The sequence below is a fragment of the Schistosoma haematobium genome, chromosome 1 (genome assembly GCF_000699445.3).
Source record: "Schistosoma haematobium chromosome 1, whole genome shotgun sequence".
NCBI classification, from domain to species: domain Eukaryota; kingdom Metazoa; phylum Platyhelminthes; class Trematoda; order Strigeidida; family Schistosomatidae; genus Schistosoma; species Schistosoma haematobium.
Genome location: NC_067196.1, coordinates 66,324,851 through 66,347,819, shown reverse-complemented (window position 1 = coordinate 66,347,819; position 22,969 = coordinate 66,324,851). Strand labels below are relative to the sequence as shown.

Here is a 22,969-nt window from a genome sequence, read left to right as displayed (position 1 = left end):
TTGGTAATTAGATTAACAATACGAAATATTACTGGTGTAAACAATGAATCTTTTAAATATAATACCTTTTAGTAAAGCTTGAAATATATTCATTGAAACATCGTGAAGTGCATTAGCACAAAGAACATTGAAAACGTATAATTACAACTGTGAGAGAAAATGGAAACAATGGTTTTCATATGGATAAGAAAAACGTTCCTGCGGCAAACAAACGTTTTATTCAATCACATAAAAGTTTATAATTCGTAGCTAGGGAGAGATTCAGGAAGTTTAAACGTGTTATTTTTTCTAAATGACTCAACGACGGAATCAGATTTAACTTATTCATCACGAGATTGGAATTAAAAGCAGCACACCAACAGACAGTGCATAGTTAGGTAAGAGATGTATCTCACGGATAAGTCACAAGTACAGAGACTCATTTTGATAAAGAAAATACAAATTACTGTATCCTTAGGTTAGTACAGAAAATCTATGCTTATCTGAGCATTATTAGTTGTAAATCACAGATGATAGAAGAGGATAATTAACATAGAGAAAACAAAGAAATGAACACACTATGAAACCACGTTTTACCAACATTACATACAAAATGAAAGCAAAGTAGAACATTTTGAAAAGATATGTTTCTTTTTTCTTATCTCAACACAAGTAAATTGTCAATAAAATATTAATAGTTGCTTATTTACCTAGATCTCTCCAGCACACATTAAATGTTCCACTAGGAACAACACACGCATTCAATATGACAACGTAACGTTTTCCTTTCACATCGATTGTTGATCGTTTTTTGTCTGGTTTCCAATCATCTGAACCAACATTAAATTCATCGTCGAAACGTAAACAGAAATCTATTTTTAATAAAAATTTAGATAACGTACATTATGATTTTCAGCAATCAAAATTAGAATTCAATATATAAGTGTAAAAATACAATATAAATAAAGTGGATAGATAAAACAATATGACGGTATTGTTCCGACATTATTGTAGTCACATTACACCAAAGATAACAAAGTATGAAAGACGGGATCTTGAAAAATAATAAATATATATATCTCACTAGTAAATTCTCCTTGGCTAACAAGAGAATCTTGATAACATGCAGAAATACGACTTTTATCCAGTGTTAAAACTAAGGCGGTTCGTGAATCTGACTTCAAACTTTGTGACGGTAACTAGTAAATTAAAAGGAGAATAGAATAGTAAAAAAAAGTTATTAAGTCACAAACAGTAAAATGAATATGTTGCAATAACATAACAAATAGCTCTGATAATCTTTGTTTTCTTATTACATTATCTAAATTTATTTAAGGGACTAATTGTTTTAAATATAATTTTATTTAACTGTTCAACTGAATAACTGGATAAAATTGTATAGGATGAAAAATAATACTACAATAATGTAGAAAAATAAATTATATACCTAACTTGTAATGTTTTCATGATTAAACAATAAATCCTACAACAACACAATAGTACATTGTTTACTAGAATCTGTTTTATATTCAACATATTCACCGTTGTTGAACTCAATATTAAATCTTTAGAAAAATATCTTTCTATTACTCAATTTTAATTAGGACAAATTTCTTTTTAAATGAAACATTCAAAAGTACATCAAATTAAACTAAGGTCAATTTTATGAATAAACAACTGTATACAACTTTACATAACAAGATGAATAATTTTCGAAAATTAAATGGTGTTAAGCAATTGAAAAATACTTTAATTTATTAGTTATTAATTTTCAACTTAAATTGTTGTACGAGTGACGTGTTAGTTTGAGATAAGTACATGTCTTCAATAACAAAGGTGATAAATGAATTTTGTACCAAATTCTACTCTGTGAAAACTATCCAAAACTTACATCAACATAAGAAAAGGTGTTCCCAATTGAAACTAAAAGTCTTAGTCTAGTGAGCGAAGACTTGTTAAAAGAAGACAAATTTATTGTATTCAGATTTGTAAAATATGAAAACTATACATTGAATACATCATTTGCACATCTTCCTTGAATTGTCTCTTACAAGCCCGATTGTTCTTTCATTCCTGTTGCTACTCCGACAGCTTATGCTTTTCTTTTTTTATAATTCTCTTTTGTCAGAAAAAAAATTCTACTTCCAAATCTTGGTACATAATGCAAATATATGTCCGTATAAGTAGCACACGTTACACTAGATTCGATCCCTAGTGCGGGAGTTGTAACACTAGGACGAAACAGTTATCCAATGCATTCACGTTTTCATTGGTGGTCCGATTGAGATCAATTAGTGATTTGAACTATTTTAGGTAGTATCGAATAGCAGATCGAGCTATGTATATATGTAGATTACGAGCGAAGTTAACAGGAAATTAGAGTACGTAACTGACCCAGGTAAAATAAAACTGATGTTGTTACCTTAATCAAAGTTATTACCAACACTTCTTAAGCAAGGATCTATAAGGTACAACATATCTCTGAATTATAACTAAACAAGAAATGATGAATAAATTACACATAACCAATAGACGTTTGTCAAACACCGATATATCTTGATAGATCCTATGATAAAATAGAAAAAAACTTAACTAAATGACTAACAAAGGTTTATTTCCTAGTATCAAATACTTTTTTGGCTAACGTTAACTAGTGATGAACATCAATTAGAAATCACATAAATACTGTCTAAATGAAATACCTTTTTTATAATAAATTTATAGACGGACCTGTTAGTAATTAAATGAAGTCTAACAAAATTGATGTTATGATGTGAAACGTGTGTGTTATGGTAAACATAGAAATATTTTGAAAAGTTGCCAAATAATTTTACAATTGTGATATGAAAAATAAGTTAACAGAACTCATTACATATGGATCCAAATGTGTAAACAAACCTTGACCATATGAATAGGCAAACAAACACCAAGATCTTCAATGCTAAGTTGAAGGAATAAGGTTGACGATGTTTTATTATTATTGTTAGCATTATTATTCGACAGATTAGCTTCGATTGAGACATCCGGTATTTCATTCACACTTGTTGCAGATGGATGAACAGATGAATGTGGTGGAGCAGAAGATATGGATATATATTGAGAATGATCTTTTGGTGAATATCCAGTAGGATAATGTACACTATGAATAAAATTTGAACGAACTGGAATTGATTCTGTGACGTCTTCAGGAGGCATCTGAAGATATATGATATCAAAATGAAATGTATATGATAAATAAGAGTAATATTTGCATCGGATAACACGACTAAACAGTGTCAATATATATATTCAAGAAATAAAATTTTAAATATACAATCAGTGAAAATAAAGATGACAACCTTTTGGGTCGCGCAATTTCGTGGATTGGTTGATGTTAGACACTAACACCACTGGACGCCGGCTCAGTGATCTAGTTGGTTAAGCGCCTGGCGCGAGACCGACAGGTCCTGGGTTCGAATCTCGCAGGGAGCGGGATCGTGGATGCACACTGCTGAAGAGTCCCATACCAGGACGAAACGGCCGTCCAGTGCTTCCAGGTTTCCAACGGTGGTCTAACATCAATTGATTCATGATCTCAGTCAAAAACTTAACAATCTCCACAACCCCTATATTGATTTTTCAATAAATGACTAAAGCAAGTCAACCATTCAATGAACAGATATTTCAAAATATTATAATTTGTCTGTCAAATCTAACTGCTGAAAGGATGAATAATAAATGTTAGTTATCAGAAGATGGCTTCAGAGAGTTGAAGACCAGATTATTTGTTTATATTATAGAAGAACTGATAATTGAAATAATAATAATAATAGTGCAATTTTATTAATAAGATAAGAAAGAAATATACTTATGTATAATAGTCTTAATCGAAGCTGATGTCATTGTAATAGGAAAGAAACACACATTCATTATTCAATAACAATAATAATGGTAATAATAATAATAAATGTATATCAGTAAAATGATAATTAACTATTGATGAGGAAGATGTATCAAGATATATCAATATCATTTAGCAATCTTGCAAATATGTTTGTCAATTTGCTGATAATTATTCATTTAGGAAATCTTAATTTGATTTTTTTTAGTGAAAAAAGTATCATTTAGCTATAAGGTTAAATCAATCCAGAAACCGATGATTACATATACTCAATTTATAATGAACTCTGAAATAATACAAACTTACCATAGATGCTAAATGTTCTATGTGTTCATTCCATTTAGCAAATTCATCTTTGTACACCATCCACATCATTATACCTGAATAAATCGTTAAATAACAATAATAGTAATGGCATTGATAATAATAATATTGAAATATATACAATTGTATCTGAAAATAATTAAAGTTCATTGTAATATTCTACATTAATATAATGATGCCAAAATCACAATCCATCAGTAAGACCGTGAAATATTAATTTAGAAAAATGCTACTGAATTATTAATTAACTGTTATAATAACTTCCTATTTGTTATAAATTGTAAATATCAATTGAATATAATCTGTTCTGTATTTACAAAAGTTATTCATTACTTTAAAAATATTATGTACAGAAAATATAAATATTTTTTAGCTCATTTATAATTCAGTAAATAATTTCAATAGTTGCTTAGGAATCAATAACTTTTTAAAAAGTGCATTATGATGATGATGATGATGACGATAACAGCAACAGCTACGTTTGAGAAGATTGTGATATCACCCAAAACTGGCGAATAGAACGAAAGTCAGCGACACAAAAACAAGACATGCTAAATTATCCCATTGCACTCCAGCCCTAATAACTAAACGGAGAAGGTCGGGTTCATTCGAGGAGAATGTATATTCCATAAGCAATCGGAAACGCGATCAACAAGTACACAGCTCATGCGTATATATACAGTACAATAATGCCTTTGAAAAACATTACAAAATAGCGTACTAAAAAAGGGAACGAACCAATGACATTTAAGGTCCTTCCAAGTGGAAAATACAAACTGAAAGTTAAAGTGGGCGCGATAACAAGAAACTCAAGTTTGCAAAGTAAAATTACAAAAAACGAGATGTTCACCAATTGATTTCTGGGGATCTACCATCCTAAACAGAACCAAAAATAACTCTAACATGTTTCTTTCAGTCAAATGTAATGATAAATTTCTGAAACAAAATAAAAATATTATTTTAGAATAAAATTGGACATAATTTTAATGCGGAATCGTCATAAATAGAAGTTTTGCTAATCTAGAGGGAACACGCAAACATCAGTGTATTTTAAAATAAAGGATTATTGTTGACTACCTAAGCCTATAAAACTAAATAGGAATAAATATCAACTTCCGCCTCCATTCCCCAACATCAGTTTCTTTATTTTGTAAATTATATTTGTAGTTTAATTTGAGAAAGATGATCCTAAACGAGAGTCATTTTATTTTTATGCATGAATTCTTCATTTCAAAGTTGAAACAAGCACACAAGAAATAAATTATACTTTTAAAAGTCTTGAGTAGTTTGATTGATAAAATGGTAATGTTTTCGAAGGTGTCGAAACAATTTATATAGATGACAAGCGGACTGTACCCAAAACCTTTATTAATAGTCCAAAAGCCAGTATTCGTATTAACTGTTCTAATGTATCAGCCTCTGAACATGTTACAAGATGATATACTTAAATAAACCTACCAAGACTTTTTTGCTGAGACATTTTCTGAAATATAGAACTTGTACAACTCAACAGGTCATTACTTTCTATAGTTTTCAGTTTGAAAAGGTATATCAGGTTGCATATGTAAAACACGACAATAGACAGGGGGAATATAATTATCGTCATAAGTTACAAAGTACTCATGTAATATATTACACATAGCCTCCAATCTTTCGCCACCTAACCTGTATTCTCGTCTGACCTTCAAGTGTTGTGCCAACGCTGTGCTTTCAATAATGTGAAACACTTCACTCTGTCTGACAACTGTAGCAATTTCGACGCCACGTCCTGTTACACGCTACTTACAAACAGTGCCATCTACCTCGTCGGTATTTACGTGATAATTATGATTAATGGTTGCATGATCTGAGGTGAGATTTTACAAAATTTGGGGTATTAATGCAAATTCATTTACTCTTCATCCTCCCAAAGTTCTTGACTTTCAAAGGTTGTCTTTTCTTCATTTTTTTATTTTATTTCATCCTTTTTGTTTAGTTCCACTAACATTACTGCTACCACCATATCAACTACACCGATATTCGTTTTATGAATCTTATCTTTCCTCTCTCGGTTTTATATGACAATATAGACTGATGCACATTCGCATCAGATACTATGTTAAAATTAACTGTTTGATGTCATGTAATTTAGGAATAAATCAAAACCCAGTATTAAAAGCCTACCTAAAATTAATATCTCCGATTAATCCGATGTATGAGAAAGTGTAAAATCGAATTTTTCGTTACAAAACATTTACATCAGAACTAAGCGAACAATACTGATTGAAAGAAATACTAACAATAACAACTATTCCACAAACCCATTAAACCCGATGAGTATAGTGATAATCGGTTTATCAGGAAAAAATTATACATACCACGATCAAGTGTGAAAGGTTTAAGCCAAACAATGGGTCGGTTTAAAGAAATAAGAAATGCATCTTGTTCACCATGACTTCTACTGTTAGAAGTAGACAATTCTACACTTTGATTTGGTGAAAATTTTTCATCGGCCAGTAAAGAACGTAAAGCGATTGACGTACGGAAAAACGCAACATTTTGGAAATCAGGACTAAGTGCATGGAATGTATCCTGTAAAAATTTAAAGCACAGGAAAATTTTTTTGAAAAAATATGCAGCTGTAAAAAACAGTAAAAATAGGATTTATTATAGATGGAGTTGCAATATGATAACTAAGCTATAATATGTAGAAACTCAGTTTATTTGGTGTTACGTGGAGCCATAAACAATCTGTAGAAAGTCTTAGACGTACCCATACTCTTTAAATGGTTAATGTCTCTCTTTCAGAATATCAAATTGCATCTTCCATTTTTAAAAAAACATTGTTATTTAGTTATTTGAACAGCTACTGTTTATAATGGTTAGCGAAATTGATTAATAAACAATGTCCTGAAATTTTATTAGATTCTCTCGATATAGTTATCTTAATTGTTATTTATTTGACTAAGTTATAAAAGTAAAAGGATAGTGCTATAACGTATTTAACTCACCTGATCAAAATAGCCTAGATCTAAACCAATATTGGCTATAGTAGCATATATGAAAAGAGAATTATGACCTGTAATAAAGAAAAATAAGAGTGAAATGTGCATAACAGGAATAATAATCAAGAAAAATTAATGAAATTGATCTATATGAATGTTAAATATATTTTTACCTTGCAAAGTACAGATTTATTGCATAAGTTAGTGGTTAACTGAACTCAGTAACTCAATAACGCGTCAACATTTGGAGTGAAAGGTATTGGGTTTAAGTCTAAGTGTAATCATCAACATTGAGCTGTAGGTACAACTAGGTGACGAGTCCCAAACAGGATGAAACGTATGTCCTGGATTACACTACTTGGCACTATTTAACTTTAACGAGAAAGTTTGGTTATAATGGAAGTAAGTAGGTGATAAGAGCAGAATACACATATATCCATATTGATCGTTTTCAGTTCCTAACACCAGCAGACATTTATAAAATAGTGATTATATTAACATCTTAATTCCCCTTGGATAAATATTATATATATATATATATATATATATATATATATATATATATATATATATATATATATCAAATAGTTTATATCATTGCGAATTATTATTTATTTTTCATCATTGCACTCGAATATTGTCTCGCATTATATTCTAAGTACGCGCTGGATGCATGGAGGTTTCTAGAAGATCGGTTGCTAAAGCGTTTTGAAGATTCTCCTTAATTGATTTATGACAGTTAACAACTAATTCAAATAGGTAAGTTCTTGGGACATTGAAAATCAGTTAATTATGAACCTACTGATTACAAGTATATCATCAGAAAGCATAATATTCCACATACTCATATGTTCATAAATACATCAACAAATAGGTATTTGAGATAAAGTAGCTTGACATAATACTTACTACTATTTAATCCTATCGAAGATTTCCTTCCAGATTCAAAGAAATAACTAGATGTAGTATTAGGACGAATATTTAAATTTGATGGTCTTTTTTGAGATAAATCATTTGGTTTATTGTTGGATGAATAAAATGTCGATACATTCTGATGATTCAATAAATGTGTTTGTGATACACGATTGGTCAATTCAACTTCAATTTTTCTAGCCTCGAGTTTAATTGCACCATTTTTTGTAGATGCTAACAGTTGAATTTCTTTCATTCGTATTCTATAAGAAGGGAAAGAATATTATTAAAAACAGAGAAGGAAGCATTTTAAATGGGCGATAAATAAGATTGTCAACTGATACAAAATAAATCCGAAAAGTAGATTATAAAATCAGCCACATAATAAATATTTGTAGAAGATTTGCTCTTTAAAGAACATTATTATAAATGAGAGAAAACGCTTTGAATCGGAAGCTTGGTGTATCGGTGTTAGTCTACAAATAGTCAGTAGCATTCTATCAGTTGCCAAATGTGTAGGAAACTTGGAGTCAGTTTAGCGTGTTAGAAGAAATGTAATTTATTTTTGGTGAATCCGTTCAGAAAACCAACAAAAGATTGATGAAAAAGGAGATGTCGTCGTTCCAAAAGGCAACAACTGTTTTCCTTGTTTAGCCTCATTTAAAATTAGTCAGAAGAATTAAATGTCCCAAAGATTATAAAACCTACGGTTTTAAAATTATTTTAGTAGTTAACAAACGAACTCTGGGACCTGAAATTCTTACAAGTAACCAGTAATAGAAAAGCACATGTTGATGGTTTGGCAGAATCCATTATCGATCATTGATATTTAATTAAGAAGACGTTTAACAAATAAAGAGTCGTCAAGGCCTAAGTCATTTGTTGATAAAGACTTTCAGATAATCGCCCTAACCACTTGTCCAGAAATCAAATCATTGATCTTCCGAGAATATTTGAACTTCAGATATTTTGATATATTGATGACTGTTATTTGGAAACGAACTATTACGGTTATCAAATCCCAATACTAATGATTAATTGAATATTCGTTATTTCGAAATCTCTCTATTGATATATATCAGTTTGAAAATAAGAATAAGTCGCAAGCTATTTTGAATAATGTTATATGACCCTGAAGATTGTTACAGATTGTAGTACATTAGTCTTTCCTATAGATTACGTTGACTAAAAGACCCTCACAGTCAGTTCCAACCATTTATGATATGTACGAGACAACGTTTATGTATGTAGTTGATCTCGGTGTTGAGTAGAGGTAAATACTAAATTATGCTTGTAAAATGTAGCAATTTTCATCAATAGTTCTTATTGTCATATAATAGACACAATTATATAAGTGTATACAAATTGTGTTAGTTATCTACAACGTTGGTAGTTTTGAAGTGTTTCAGCGTTTGAAATACGTTCAAACATTTGTGATAAGATTCAGTGCTATTATCGTTTGAATTACAGTCAATTATATACATACAGTCAAATCATAAACAGCTATATACATTTTCCGAATTTGCAGGTTAATATTAAACAATCCAGGGTAACAATTAAAAGAAATCTATTAATCTTTCCCTGTTTAAATGTATTCGTATATGAGGATGTATAAGGATTTCAGGAGAATGTATACACGGGAGAAATATAACTGTTGACTGAAGTCGAAGCTTAAAACAAAGACAAAAATAACTACTCAAAATCTTATCATTATCATAATTCAAGAAGAAGACTCGGAAATAGCTAACTAAGTAAAACGTTGAAGTTAATAAAAACGCAAATGCAAGACATATAAATTAAGTGTATATAACTGATAATAGAAATTTTTCTATATTAATAAAATACATAATAAATAACCAAGAACAACGATTGCTAATAGACAATACTTGATTGTAAATTTAGCTCTTCCACGTGCAGCACGTGATAAAAGCCAATCACCAGTTGGGATATTTTGAGTATTGGATGTACTTGAATGTGTAAAATCTTCTGCTTGACTCATCTGATTACATGTAAATCTTGAAAGCGGTTTGCGCAGACGAGGTCGTTCTTCACCAGCCATTTTCTGTATAACCTCATTTATTTCCTAAATAACACAAAACAATGATACACTATTATTCTACAGAATTTGTAATACAGTGCGTTTAAAATATTATCGACTTTACGATAACAAGTAATCTCAGATAATTTAAACAGAATCCTTCTCCGTAATCATCTTACGCCTGTTACCCTTCGCGGAAGAGCATAGGCCGAACACCATTATTCTCCACTTAACCCTATTCTGGACAATCCTTTCCAGTGGTTTCCAGTCACTATTCATCCTTTTCATATCTGCTTCCGGTTCCGGACGCAGTGTAATCTTTGACCTCCCTCTTTCCGTTTTCCTTCAAAATTCCAAGTTAGGGCTTGTCTCGTGATTTAATTTGATGATTTCCTCAATGTATGTCATATCAGATTCCAACATCTTTTCCTAATATACTCTTCAGTTGGAAGCTGGTTTGTCCTCTCGCACACTAGGTTGATGATGATGGTAACCGGTCAACGGACATTCATCATCTTGTTTAGACAATTGCTTAGAAATACTTGTACTTTTTAATAATTGTTGTGGTAGTTCTCCTAATTTCAGCTCCGTACAATAGAACTGTCTTGACGTTCGTATTGAAGATTCTGACTTCAATAATGTTTGGCAGTTGTTTTGAGTTTCATATGTTTTTCAATTATAGGGATGTTGTCCTTACTTTGCCAATCTTCGCATTTACGTCTGCACCGGATCTTCCGCGTTCATCGATTATGCTGTCCAGGTACGGGAAAGTTTCTACATCTTCCAGAGCTTCTGCATCAAGTGTGATTAAGTTGATGTTCTCCCTGTTGTATTGAGTTTCTTGCTTTTTCTCTTTTGTATGTTGTAGCCTGCTGATGCACAGGCTGCTGCTACACTAGTTGTCTCCTATACATACTGTTGAACGTCTTTTTATGATCAAGGCATTTGATGTAAAGTGACGAATTCCATCCGATTGATTGTCCAACGATGATCCGTAGTGTCGCGATTTGGTCTGTGCACGACCGATCGTTATGGAATCCGGTCTGTTGATCTTGAAGTTTGGAGTTCACTAAATCTTTCATCTAGACCAGCAACACTCTGTTGAAAACTTTTTCTGGTACTGACAGTAGTGCAATGCCTCTGTGGTTCTGACATTTACTCAGACCTCCTTATTTGGTGTCCTTCTTTCCAGTCTGTCGGCAGCTCTTCCACCCAAATCTTCCTGAATAGAACGTAGAGAATGTTTAAGGTTAATTCTGTCTGACTTTAGTGCTTGGGCTGGTATATTGTCAGCTCTTGCTGCTTTCCCATTGTTGATTTGTCTGATGACCAGCCATCCTGATTTCTTCGATCGTTGGTGTTGTGACATCTATATGGAGGTTTGTAGGTGTTGCTTCGATATCTGCCGAGTTCAGTATAGCTGGTTCTTCAAAGTGTTATACCCATCTGTACCTCTGTCCTTGAATCTCAGTGATTGATTTGCCTTCTTTGTCCTTGACCGATCTCTGTGGTTTACCATATTACCCTGATACTTTCTTCATTGTGTCACATAGTTGTTTCACATTTCCTTCTCTTGCAAATTTTTCCACTGTCGTCGCGGAATAAAGCATCAGTAAACATTGAATCCATGCTTATTAATCCCAACTAGAGAATGAAACAAGTAGTTAGATTCGAGAGCAATGAAACACTCTTAAAGTAAAGATAAGCTGATAGATTGTACAATACAGACTATAATATTATTATTATTATTTAAATTTTTACATAAAAGAGAACTGGTTAGTCCAATAATTTTTCAGGCGAATTTTTATTCGATTCAAAATATTTCATCTAAACCTCAGGGCTATCAGTAATTTAAAATGTAACTAGACAAAATTAAAGTTTAATAAATTAGCTAGTAACTGGAATTATTTTAAAGATACTACAAGATACTAATACAAATACAAATGATATTTTATTATAAACAGAATAATTATGTTTGCTACCTTCATGAATAACTTTACAACAACCATAATGTAGTTTAACATGTCAGTAGTTAAATTTTGCTCTAATGTATCAATTTGTATTTGAATGTCCAAGTATAGGCCTTGTTCCGCTTCTAAACCATATGTGAGCATAGGCTCTTTTCGTTGACTACGAGCATAACGACCGCCTGATGAAACACGTTGAACAATCGAAGCCAAAATACGAGGAAAAGGTAATGAGATTGATGTTGGAAAGTTAGCTGGGGGGCGCTGAAATATGGAAATTTAACTATGTTATTAAGCTAAAAATTCGTATATTCAAAAATAAACTAGTCCCTTACTAAACATTTAAATGAAATAATACTACTATGAAGAATGAGAAAAGGTTAGTAACATCAATATAAATCACAAGTAAGCAAAAAAAACGAGCAGAAGAAAAACTGAAAAATGGTTTATATCGCGACGTGCTCAACCATTGGTAAAACAGGAGCACTGGGTAGTTGTAAAATCCAAATATGGAATCCCTCTGAAATGTGTATCTAAAATTCTACCTAGAGTCGAATCATGAATCTTTAGATATGGTAAAGAACGTCTTATCATTTCAGCTACTGCATTCGCATTCCACGATACACAGTTTTTTTGTGCCAGCTAATTTTGATCACGAAATCATATCAACAAGTAACCGAGATTAGATTTTAGAAACTCCTACAAATCAATTGCAAAAATCATGAATGAAATATGAATAAAAGCGAAAAAACTATTGCATGTAAACATTATCTGATTAACGTAGGACTGACCATAGACTTTAGACTAAGTGAATGATCTGATATACTGATATCCACATAGCTACGTGATCCAACCTGACCAGTGACATATACAGGATCAATCTAAAATCAAATAAAAACAATAAGAATAGTTGAGAAAAGTTAACGAATTTTTCCTCAATTGGTCAAGAAAATAAATTTTAAAAAATTCACAATAATCCCAGAGAAGAAGTAAATCATGAAATTAAGAGTAGTCAACATGCACAATTTGCACAAATAACAAGAGTACTGATGCGGCTGAAACAATAAAAACAGAAGCGATAACTTACGTTTCCAAACATGAGTAAATAAACAGAATTACCCTAGTTTCTGAGAGGTTTAAGTACACATAAAATGACTATGTATAGCAAAATAATGTGAACACGTAAGGAAGTATAGAGTTATGCAGTAACTGTTAGTTATATTTTTTGTGTTATATTAAACGATGGATTGGGTGTGCAGAAAAAAAAGGATTCAGAAATTTAATATTAGATATTATCTTACAATATAAACAATACAAAATAACTATTTTTTGGAAATAACCATTAAACATGTAAAGATGACTTATTCATTTACGCACCAGTTCCAAACTGTAGATATACCTCAATAAGTTCAGTGTAGTACCAACATGAGCCCTCGAGTTAACAAGTACAATATAAAGCTACATAACGTAGTGTATTTTTTAGACAAACAAGAAGTACCCTTTGGCATAAACAAAAGAAGCAAAAATATTCAAATATTTTATAAAAATTAATGAATAAAATATTTGATAGTAAATTTTAAACTAACATGATAAACAGCTTTCAATGTAGAATGTAATGCTACATTAACAGTAAAACCCTGTGAAACAGCTAAGAGATTAAATGACAACGGTGGTGATGATGGATTAATTTTGTTAGGAGTTTTTGCATTCAGTAAAATTTGTCCAGGTTCCATTGTTGTCAATGGTTGATATGATGATATTGATGATCGGAAATAATTTGATGGATCACTTGCTGTTGTAGCAGTAGTAGTTGTACTACATGTTGTTGGAGTTGTTGTCATACGAGATCCAGACGAACGCCTAATTATTGAGAAAATAAATAATTAAGTTCAATAAAATAAAATATGAAAATCTCAATATAAAAAGGAAAAATATTATAAAATTAAAATAAATACAAATATAAAATTACCAAGAATGAATTTGTGCATAACCAGTATTTGGATTTCTTAAAAGTTCATAAACAGTAGAAGAGATACGTTTAGCTTGACGTTGTACAACACTATGTAATCGTACAGGATGATGTGGTAAAGTGACCATTATTCTTCCAAGGCTTATAACACAAGCATTTTTTTCTGATTGTAAATTTCGACTACATGATAGCATGACATGCGAACGTCCAGCTTTTACACATACAACTTCCCTAAAGATGAAAGAGAATTGAGAAATTTTTTATAATCAGAATATGATGTGTCGAAACTATTTATAAAGTGAATAACGATAAAAATCAAAAAATTGAATTAGCATCATGTTGATTGAACAATTCATAAAAATTCTTGAAGACTTGTTTGCAAGTGTTCAACTACTAAACAGTAAACAAATTCATCAGTAATACATAGTAAAATTTCCTAGAAAACACATACAAAAAGAAATTACTATGAAAAGTAAAAGTTGTAAAAAATACTTGGTGTACAACGAAATTACAAGTGATATAGTGAGGTTACATTTAATTATTACTGGGGTTAATAAAAAAGATATTGTTGTCCAATCATTAAATCATTCACTAGGTGTATTTTCATGAACTTAATTTTTTGTCACATTATAAACGTGATGGCTGTTGATACTATTAGGTTGCTAAAACTGGAATCGTTGGAGAAGGATTTGATTCTGCAACTTAGTGTGACCGAAAGTCAAACTCCGTAATTACTGAGCTACCGCTTCATATACTTGTAAATAAAATGAATTAGGAATCAGTAAGAAATGTCACAACAGAATGATAAACGAAAAATTCATAATTAGCTTGTACAATAATTATATCACATTTTAATTTATTCTGGAAATAACTCACTGAATTTTTGATGGTGACTTTTCAGTTAATTGAATATTACTATCACTATAGTGTAAATTCGAACTGTGTGTTAAGAATTTTTCCGAGAAACTGCCTAAATGATAAACAATATAAAAAAGTTTAAAAAAAGGCAACGAAACCTTCATAGTGGTTAGTTAGTTAGTGAACAATTATTTAATGATAAAAGAAGAATAAATACGATGATAGTGATTACAATTTTTTTTAGAAAAAGTGTTACATACATTTGCAGAAATAAAGTGACTAAACATTTAGTTAAAATATAATTATTTTATAGTTGATCGACCACTGGATAACAATTACACATTAAATAGTATGGTTTGCTGACTTGAACACAAAGTATGTTAAGAATGATGGAAGCAGAGTCACTGAAAATTCACTTTCCTGTAACTAAACTGGTTTCACTATACAACACAAAAGGCTCGTTTAAACCAATCAAAGATGGATCAATATCTTTTTGATGTCACTTTCAGTTTTATTTAACAATTTACATATACACATGGTAGTAATTATATGGGAAGGACTGAGAGAACAGTCTTTACTAAATTTCCCAAACACGTCCCGAGAAACGATAGCATAAAAGGCGGAAATTTTTTAAAAGTTAGATTATAAGGTGCTTATTGGATAGTGAACATTTGTATAGCATCCAAACCCATTATGCGACCTAACTTTTTGAAAGGGGAGTGCAAAACAATCGGCAGCTCCATAAAGGAGCACTTCATCAGCTCTGACAACGTTGAGCCATAGGAGTCATCCTTCAAGACAATCTACACAGTCAAAAGAATAAGGTCAAAGAGAGGTCGTATTAAAAATTTCTGCACTGCTAAGGCATTGAGAATCCACTAATGCAAACCCGAACTCTGTGCTTATAAATAATACGTCCAACCTTTCATTCTTTCTTTGCCCAAATTGCCTTCCCTGATGTGTTTTAATCTTGTTTCTGTCAAAGGTAATGTTTTTTTATAATCGTTACCAGTTATTATGATCTAACAACTTTTCAGGATTATTAGTTAATTGTTATCATGACTTTTAAGCTTTCCAATTTTCCCTTATATCAATCATTTGTCAGATTTCTGATCCATCAATTATTTTCATTTTCCTATTCTTCTCTAACCTCTCGATCGTTACGCTTTGGTAGTTGAAATCTTGGATCATTTTATTATGTAATTTTCCACTTTTCTAAAGACCCATATATTTATCAAACAACTCTAAAAATAAATGTACAACTTGGGCAAATGATGTCATCGAAAAGGAAATTATCATTGCTGAATTATTTTTATCTTTACTTAATGTGATAAATTGGGTTACTTTAATTATTAACTAAATCCACTGAAAATCATATGCAAAAATAAACTTAATAATGGTAAATATGAATCGTGTTTCAAAAGACTAACCATGCCCCCGTGTTTGTTTAGTAAGTGTAAATGAACCATGAACATTTCTAACACCTGCATTCAAGTTAAGTTCACTGAGCACAGCACTGACAGCCATTTGACGTATTTTCGCTGTAACAAATACAACAAGTGGTACACGTTCACCCCAAACCCATGGATAAGTAAACTGTTCTAAACCATGATTGGTTGTAGTTAGATGATTATCGTTTTTTGATGATGTATCAGACAAACCAATAAAAGGATATTTTGATGATTGATGATTAGATGCTGGAACTTTGAAAATATTCTGAAATTTATCGCCAATGACAACAGCAGAGGGGCGAGATAAAAATGCTTGTATACTAGGATTCCATGGATTTGTAAATAAAGACTTGTGATTTTGACTGTTAACTTCTTTAGATCCGATTAACTCATGATCTCTATCTGTTTCTTCATTTAAAACACGATATGTTACAGTGGGGAAAGTTTTCCTGCCGAATAGAATTCCCTTAAAAAGCAAACACAAATCGTAAATGAAGACAATTGGAAAACTAGAAGTTATTTTTACCCACTTACACAGATTAGTAATAATCTCAATAGTTATTTATAGTGTATAGAAAAAGCTTACATATAAGATGCGATATCTGTTGTCAAAGATTTATTTATACAGATTATATAGAAATGATTGCAAATGATATTGCCAGAAACAACAAGACTTGATAGGACATCAAATGAAATAAAAAGGAACTCTATGAACACTAGTGAACAATGACGAGTTCCAATTTACTGGGATGAGGTTCATACAAATAAAGAAGCGAGGAAAAGGGCAAGCACTGATAAAGGCTATCATCAAAAAGGTGCAACTTAAAAAAGGGCGGACATCGAATGTAGGAAAAAAAAATTATAAGGGTGTGAAATTTAGTTGGTTTAACACCAGTCACTTTGCCTATACGACCAATTAAATACCCAGCTCTTTAAACATTCAATACTTTCAACGAATAGTGTAATTTTTGAAATTGAGTAACAATTTTTTTATTATTACCACGCCTGGTATGTTATCACATACATATCGAAAACTTAGTTACCTTGCCTAATAATTAGTATAAGGTTATATAGTAATGAGATTTAGTACATTTTTCTAGTTACTATTGAATGTTATTGTGTTATGATACTCACAACATACTTACTCTAAGCTACTGACTAACATATTTCCGTCTCATTTTTATGGTCGCCCATTCGCTCTGGTCCTTATGAGTAGATACACTGGAATGATGATATTACAGTAAACTATTGATGATTACAATGTATAACTACATGTTCTCACATGAAAATGAAATCTCACTACCTCTACCAAGGACGTTGTAACACTAGCAGCAAACATTCAGAAAAACTCCTTCAACGCATGGGATTTATTCGGGCTACTGTTACAATAAATGCCAGTTGAAACAATGATAGAGCTTAATGTAATCAAAAAGAATAGGCTAAATTATTAGTAGACAGCCAAGATAAAAAGCAAAATAAAAGATAATGGAAATAAACAACTCATTTTCTTAGAGAGATTGTTCGAATTAGTCACGACTTTTTATGATGAAAGCGTTTACTTTTATTCTAAAAAAGCAACATAGTGAAGAATTTCGCTGTAGGGTGTAAAAACATTAAAGCATAGGCACCAAACGATTAACGATAAGATTTATGGATACCTAGAAAGACACTGAAATAGAAGAGAAATTCATTAAATCAGTACCTTATTCATTGTAGGTGAATTTAGATTGAAAGTACTTGGGGGCCAATGATAGCTGCCAGATTGATCACTTTTAACATTACACGATTCTGACGTACATATAACATTATGGTCACGATCTTCTTCTGTGATAGTAGGCATAGCTCCACTTGGTACCGAAGTGAATATAGGCTGAAGTTAAAAATAGATTTTGTAAATATTAAAGAGCAATATTCAATCAATTTTTAAAACCAATGAACAGATTCTAAGGTTAAAATATTATAGTCATTAAACCATTTAAAAATAACCATCAGACATCCACATATGATATTGAACATGTACTCTGTAATCTGATTGTAAATATTGGAACAAGCAATTTTCACTGATCATACACAAAAGGTAGATTGGAATCTAGTGAGATGTACGACAAACAAGTGTCTTAAAGTAAAATAGTGTGAGCTATAAAATGAACAATTGTTTCCTTTGACAATGATGATAGTGAAAAATATTTCGCAACTGAAAGAAACGTTCCATTTTTTTTCGCTTTCTGTGCTTTATTTATAAGAGTAAACACCGATGTACTAGTTCTCAATAGAATGAGACATCATTATAAAAGATGTGATGTACTTTAAGATCAATTAATCACTAGGAGTTATTTAGTTTAACTTCTATTATCTTTTAACATAATATTTGTCGTATATGATTTATGATGAAATTAAAGTATAACATTTTAAAATGATCTATGACAACTCACCTTACGAATAACAGTCTTTGTCTTAGGCACAGTAGAGTATAACTCAACATAATTCGCTAATCGTCTCCAACATGAAGGACCAAGATTACTAGGGGATCTTGGAGCATTCATTGACGACTCTTCAGATTGCGAAATTCGACTAGTAGGAATAGGTGAAAATCGCGGTGCGGTGGTAGTCATAATGTCATGTAAATTAGCTGGATTAGTAATAATCAGCAAATCTTTATCCGTACTAGAATTAGATGTATTCTCCCCAGAAGAACGATCATGTTCAAAAGTAAAAGAAGGGAATGGTTCTTCATTGTTGCTGAACCCTGGAAATAAATGGTTTACAATTAGATGTACGTACAGCCTAAAAGTTAGAAGTTAATGAAAGGGTAGTAACTGATACAGCCTAACCGGATAAAAGCTGTAGGTAACGAAACCTTTACATTTCAAATAATTCTATGAGGATCCTAAGAGAGAGAGAGAGAGGTATGTTAACCATAAGCGTAAAATGGAATACAGAGAACCTATATCAATCTAACAAAAGATTTTTAATTGGAATAATATCGTTTTAAAAGAGATACTCTATACAAATCACTGAGTTTTTTTGTCAACTCGTTTATATGAAACAAGCTTTGATACAGATTCTGAATTTTAACGAGAAAACATAGCTAGTATAGTTGTGTAAAATTGAAAACAAAGAACATTAGATTTTAGATTAATAAGTTTAAAGATCAGAAAATTCTAACTTCAGTCATCGCGTGTGAGGTCTTGAGTGAATATTGACCAAAATTTCGAAGCTCCCTAATTTACGATGGTGTTTCAGTTTATCTTAAATATAAGATCGAAGTAAGTCTGAAAATGCACAACCCACACAGGCACTATAGTTTAACAATAAATAGTTTTACATTAACCTATGGACGTTATTCATTCGCACAAGATTTCTTCTTAAAAATAGTGAAATATAGATTAATATATAGCATAACTATGAGAAGATCGAATAGAACGATAATTTAATTGTTATGAAGTAGACTTTTTACGATTTAGTAGGATAGAATGATAAGTGATAGACAAAACTTTATGGTATGATGTTACCGAGTGGTGGCTACCGCATTATTGATTTAGGTTCCCAAATAATTAGAAGTTAATATTAAAGCTAGTAGCAGTGCTACCACCAGTGCATAACATGGTTATATAGAGAATATGAACACAAAATAAATACAACCAAATATCATAGACGATGGAAGGAATTCGGCTAGCAGGTTACTTATTACCTAATCTAATTAAGACTTAACTGTTAGACTTAATCCTTGGGCATGGTATCAACTTGATAACTGACAAATATGCGCTGAAATTCTGTACTTAACAAAAATGATTTTGTTAGACTTTAAGTCATTATGCATAGTATACTCACTCTCATATTTATTTTTACTCTTTGAAGCTTCGCTTAGATTATTCGATCGTCCACTATCAATAGAGTCTTCACCACCAAAACGGACATAAGCGGAAGAGCGCGATCGAAACGTTCCATCGGTATCATCTGATGAACCTGTAGATATATTGCAGTTAATAATCATGAATTAAAAAAGATATGGAAAAATGATTTCAAAATAAATAATGAAATTGAGGTATCCAACAGAGAGTTCAGTTTATTGGAGTGCATAAAAGCAAAATCTTGAGATAATATTTACGTGAAATAGAAGATCCATTGGATGAAGTGCTTAGCTTCAAACTATTGCATAAAACAAGGACTGAAAACGGATCAGACAAAGGTGTATGTGCTTTATTAAGACCGAACGTTCGTAAGCACTCTTTTTGTCTTTCGGAAAGTAATATATTACTAGAGATGGTGTTTTTTTTTAAGAAACAACAACTCTGCCATCTGAATTTTGTTACCTTTAGACTTAAGGTCACTCAGTCAACTTGCACAGCATGGTACATGTTCCGGTAAATATTAGCCAGATAAAATAAATATGCGATAGGTAATATTGATATCTAAGACAAAATAACATCTAGAAGTCAATAAGTAATAACTGTAAAAGAACAGCTAGTGTTATATGTAAAAAAGTCGAAAATACAACAGTACCTTTAGAATCATGTTTCTGTGACCATACCACTGTTGGTGTTATGATAACTGGATTAACTGATTGATCATCACGTGACATATATTTACATGTATCTCTAGCACAATAAATCATTGTGACAAATTGATGAACAAGGCGTAACAAGGATAAATTGACATGTTGTCGAATAAAATCAATATGTAAAATGATATCCATTTTAGTAGTGGTTTGCATTTGACTCAAATGATTCGTTTTTTGTTTCTACAGGAGAAAGTGGACAAAAGCATTGTTCAGTTTGAACCGAAATAATGAAAATATGAAGATGAGTATCTTAACCATTTCCAGATTAAATGTTTAATAGTATTATTATTCAGTGAAAGCTAATTTTTAAAAAAAGATCTCTTAATCATAAATACTCGAATAAACAATCAACTAGGTTGACAAGTGATTAAAAAGTAGGCCCGGACATTTATTTACTAATTGTGAGGGATTTATCAGTAAGGTGTACCAATTCTAACTGAATAAATCCATCTACTCATTAAGTCGTAAACAGTGTCGTCATCTATCGTGGTACAGTGTAAGATGAGTTCGAGTCCCAAAGAAAGTATTAGTAACCTCAAACGTACCTTACTAACGAAACCAAAGACAAGAAATTCAGATTCATGACCTTCTGCAAATCGCTTCCAATCAGAGTAAATACTATTAGTGTTCTACGGTGCAGTAAATTATTCTGAATAATGTTGATGTGTAAAATCGCTTGAAACTACACTAACAATGATGTGAACATTCAACAATAAAAATAGTTTGGACTAAAAAGTAGCTCGATATGACCTAGATAGTACACCTCCTGAACTACGAAAAAGTAGAAAACATGGAGATATGGAGTTCACCACTACAATATTTGGAACCGCATGACTATTAATTATAAAATAACAACAGTAAAAACCTCATTAGAGAATAAAACATATGCTGACTTACATGAGATGTAAATGAGGCACCACTGTAGTCAACAATATCGCGTAATATCAAATGTGATGCAAAATTACAACATAAAAACGCTGATTGTCTTTGGAAAGATGTTTGCTGAGTAAATGAGCGATTAGTTAGTCGAGGGTTGTTAGGATCATTTTTCTGCTCAGATACAGGATGCTTCGGTAAAGAATGAAAAATGGGATTACGAGCGGACGAAACAATTTCGATTTGAAATGTTTGTAGAAGACCATCAATGGAGAGAAAACCATCAAATTTCTTCATTAAGGTTGTGCGACGAATACCCTATAAATCAAGAGTAACTGCAGTATATATATAATCAATTGTGTAAAATAACTTACATTAATTTTTCCTTACATGCAGAAGGGATTCTGATTTAGCAGCAAGCAAAGGTTGTTGTGTTCTACAACCTTGACCAAATGGCTAGTAATCAAATTAACTGTCTCTACAGAGTGAGCTTAAGTCTAGTCAGGTTGGTCAAAGCCGTAACACTAGCCGTTGTCAAACGAAAATTAAAGTGATAAATTCAATGACTTGAAGGAGTTGTAGTCATTTACTTATACGAGTTAAACAGTCACAAATACAATGCAAAAAACATAAGAAATTCAAGAAAACCATGAACCGATCCAAGTTAGACCGCCATTGGGAACCTGAACGCCGTTTCGTCCTAGTTTGAGACTTTTCCGAAGTGTGCATACAAGATACTGCACACAGTAATCAAACCCAGGACCTTCGGTCTCGAGTAATCTTAATTTCTAGGCCACTAGGTCTGGGTTAGATTCATGAATACGGGGTTGCGGGTACGCACTGCTGAAGAGTCCCATACCAGGACGAAACGGTCACCCAGTGCTTCCACATTTTCAAGAGTGATCTAAACTAGATTGGTGCATGGTTTCACTGAAATTCAACAATCTCTACAAACCCATAATGGAAATGATAGGAATTATTCGAAAGTACAAATACAAATAAAACCCTAGGCATTATCACAAGACATTACTGTTGTGAGAAAACTAATAAACTGTCGCCCACAGAATAGGGAAACATGGAATAAGTCAGTAAGTGGACTATGTTTACTCATTTATATCTACACCAAATAATTACACTTGAACTCAAACGAACTTCTAAACACCAGTTGGA

The 22,969-nt window shown here is 31.6% G+C and overlaps 1 protein-coding gene across 1 annotated transcript in view; it reads right to left on the bottom strand.

The window, feature by feature from the left end:
• The window catches only part of MS3_00000891 (uncharacterized protein), a 98,666-nt gene that overhangs the window by 32,950 nt on the left and 42,747 nt on the right, over positions 1-22,969 (bottom strand). Inside the window, exons 34-52 of the mRNA XM_051208474.1 lie at positions 21,821-22,117; positions 20,866-21,103; positions 20,194-20,328; positions 18,795-19,108; positions 18,065-18,232; positions 16,342-16,828; positions 14,930-15,023; positions 14,054-14,284; positions 13,671-13,944; positions 12,876-12,965; positions 12,100-12,348; positions 9,966-10,162; positions 8,077-8,342; positions 7,174-7,241; positions 6,541-6,754; positions 4,166-4,239; positions 2,878-3,174; positions 1,064-1,178; positions 690-851 (exon numbers count right to left, since the gene is read on the bottom strand). Of these exons, the coding sequence (XP_051074856.1) occupies positions 690-851; positions 1,064-1,178; positions 2,878-3,174; positions 4,166-4,239; positions 6,541-6,754; positions 7,174-7,241; positions 8,077-8,342; positions 9,966-10,162; positions 12,100-12,348; positions 12,876-12,965; positions 13,671-13,944; positions 14,054-14,284; positions 14,930-15,023; positions 16,342-16,828; positions 18,065-18,232; positions 18,795-19,108; positions 20,194-20,328; positions 20,866-21,103; positions 21,821-22,117 (3,970 nt within the window). The remainder of the gene's footprint in view (positions 1-689; positions 852-1,063; positions 1,179-2,877; positions 3,175-4,165; positions 4,240-6,540; positions 6,755-7,173; positions 7,242-8,076; positions 8,343-9,965; positions 10,163-12,099; positions 12,349-12,875; positions 12,966-13,670; positions 13,945-14,053; positions 14,285-14,929; positions 15,024-16,341; positions 16,829-18,064; positions 18,233-18,794; positions 19,109-20,193; positions 20,329-20,865; positions 21,104-21,820; positions 22,118-22,969) is intronic.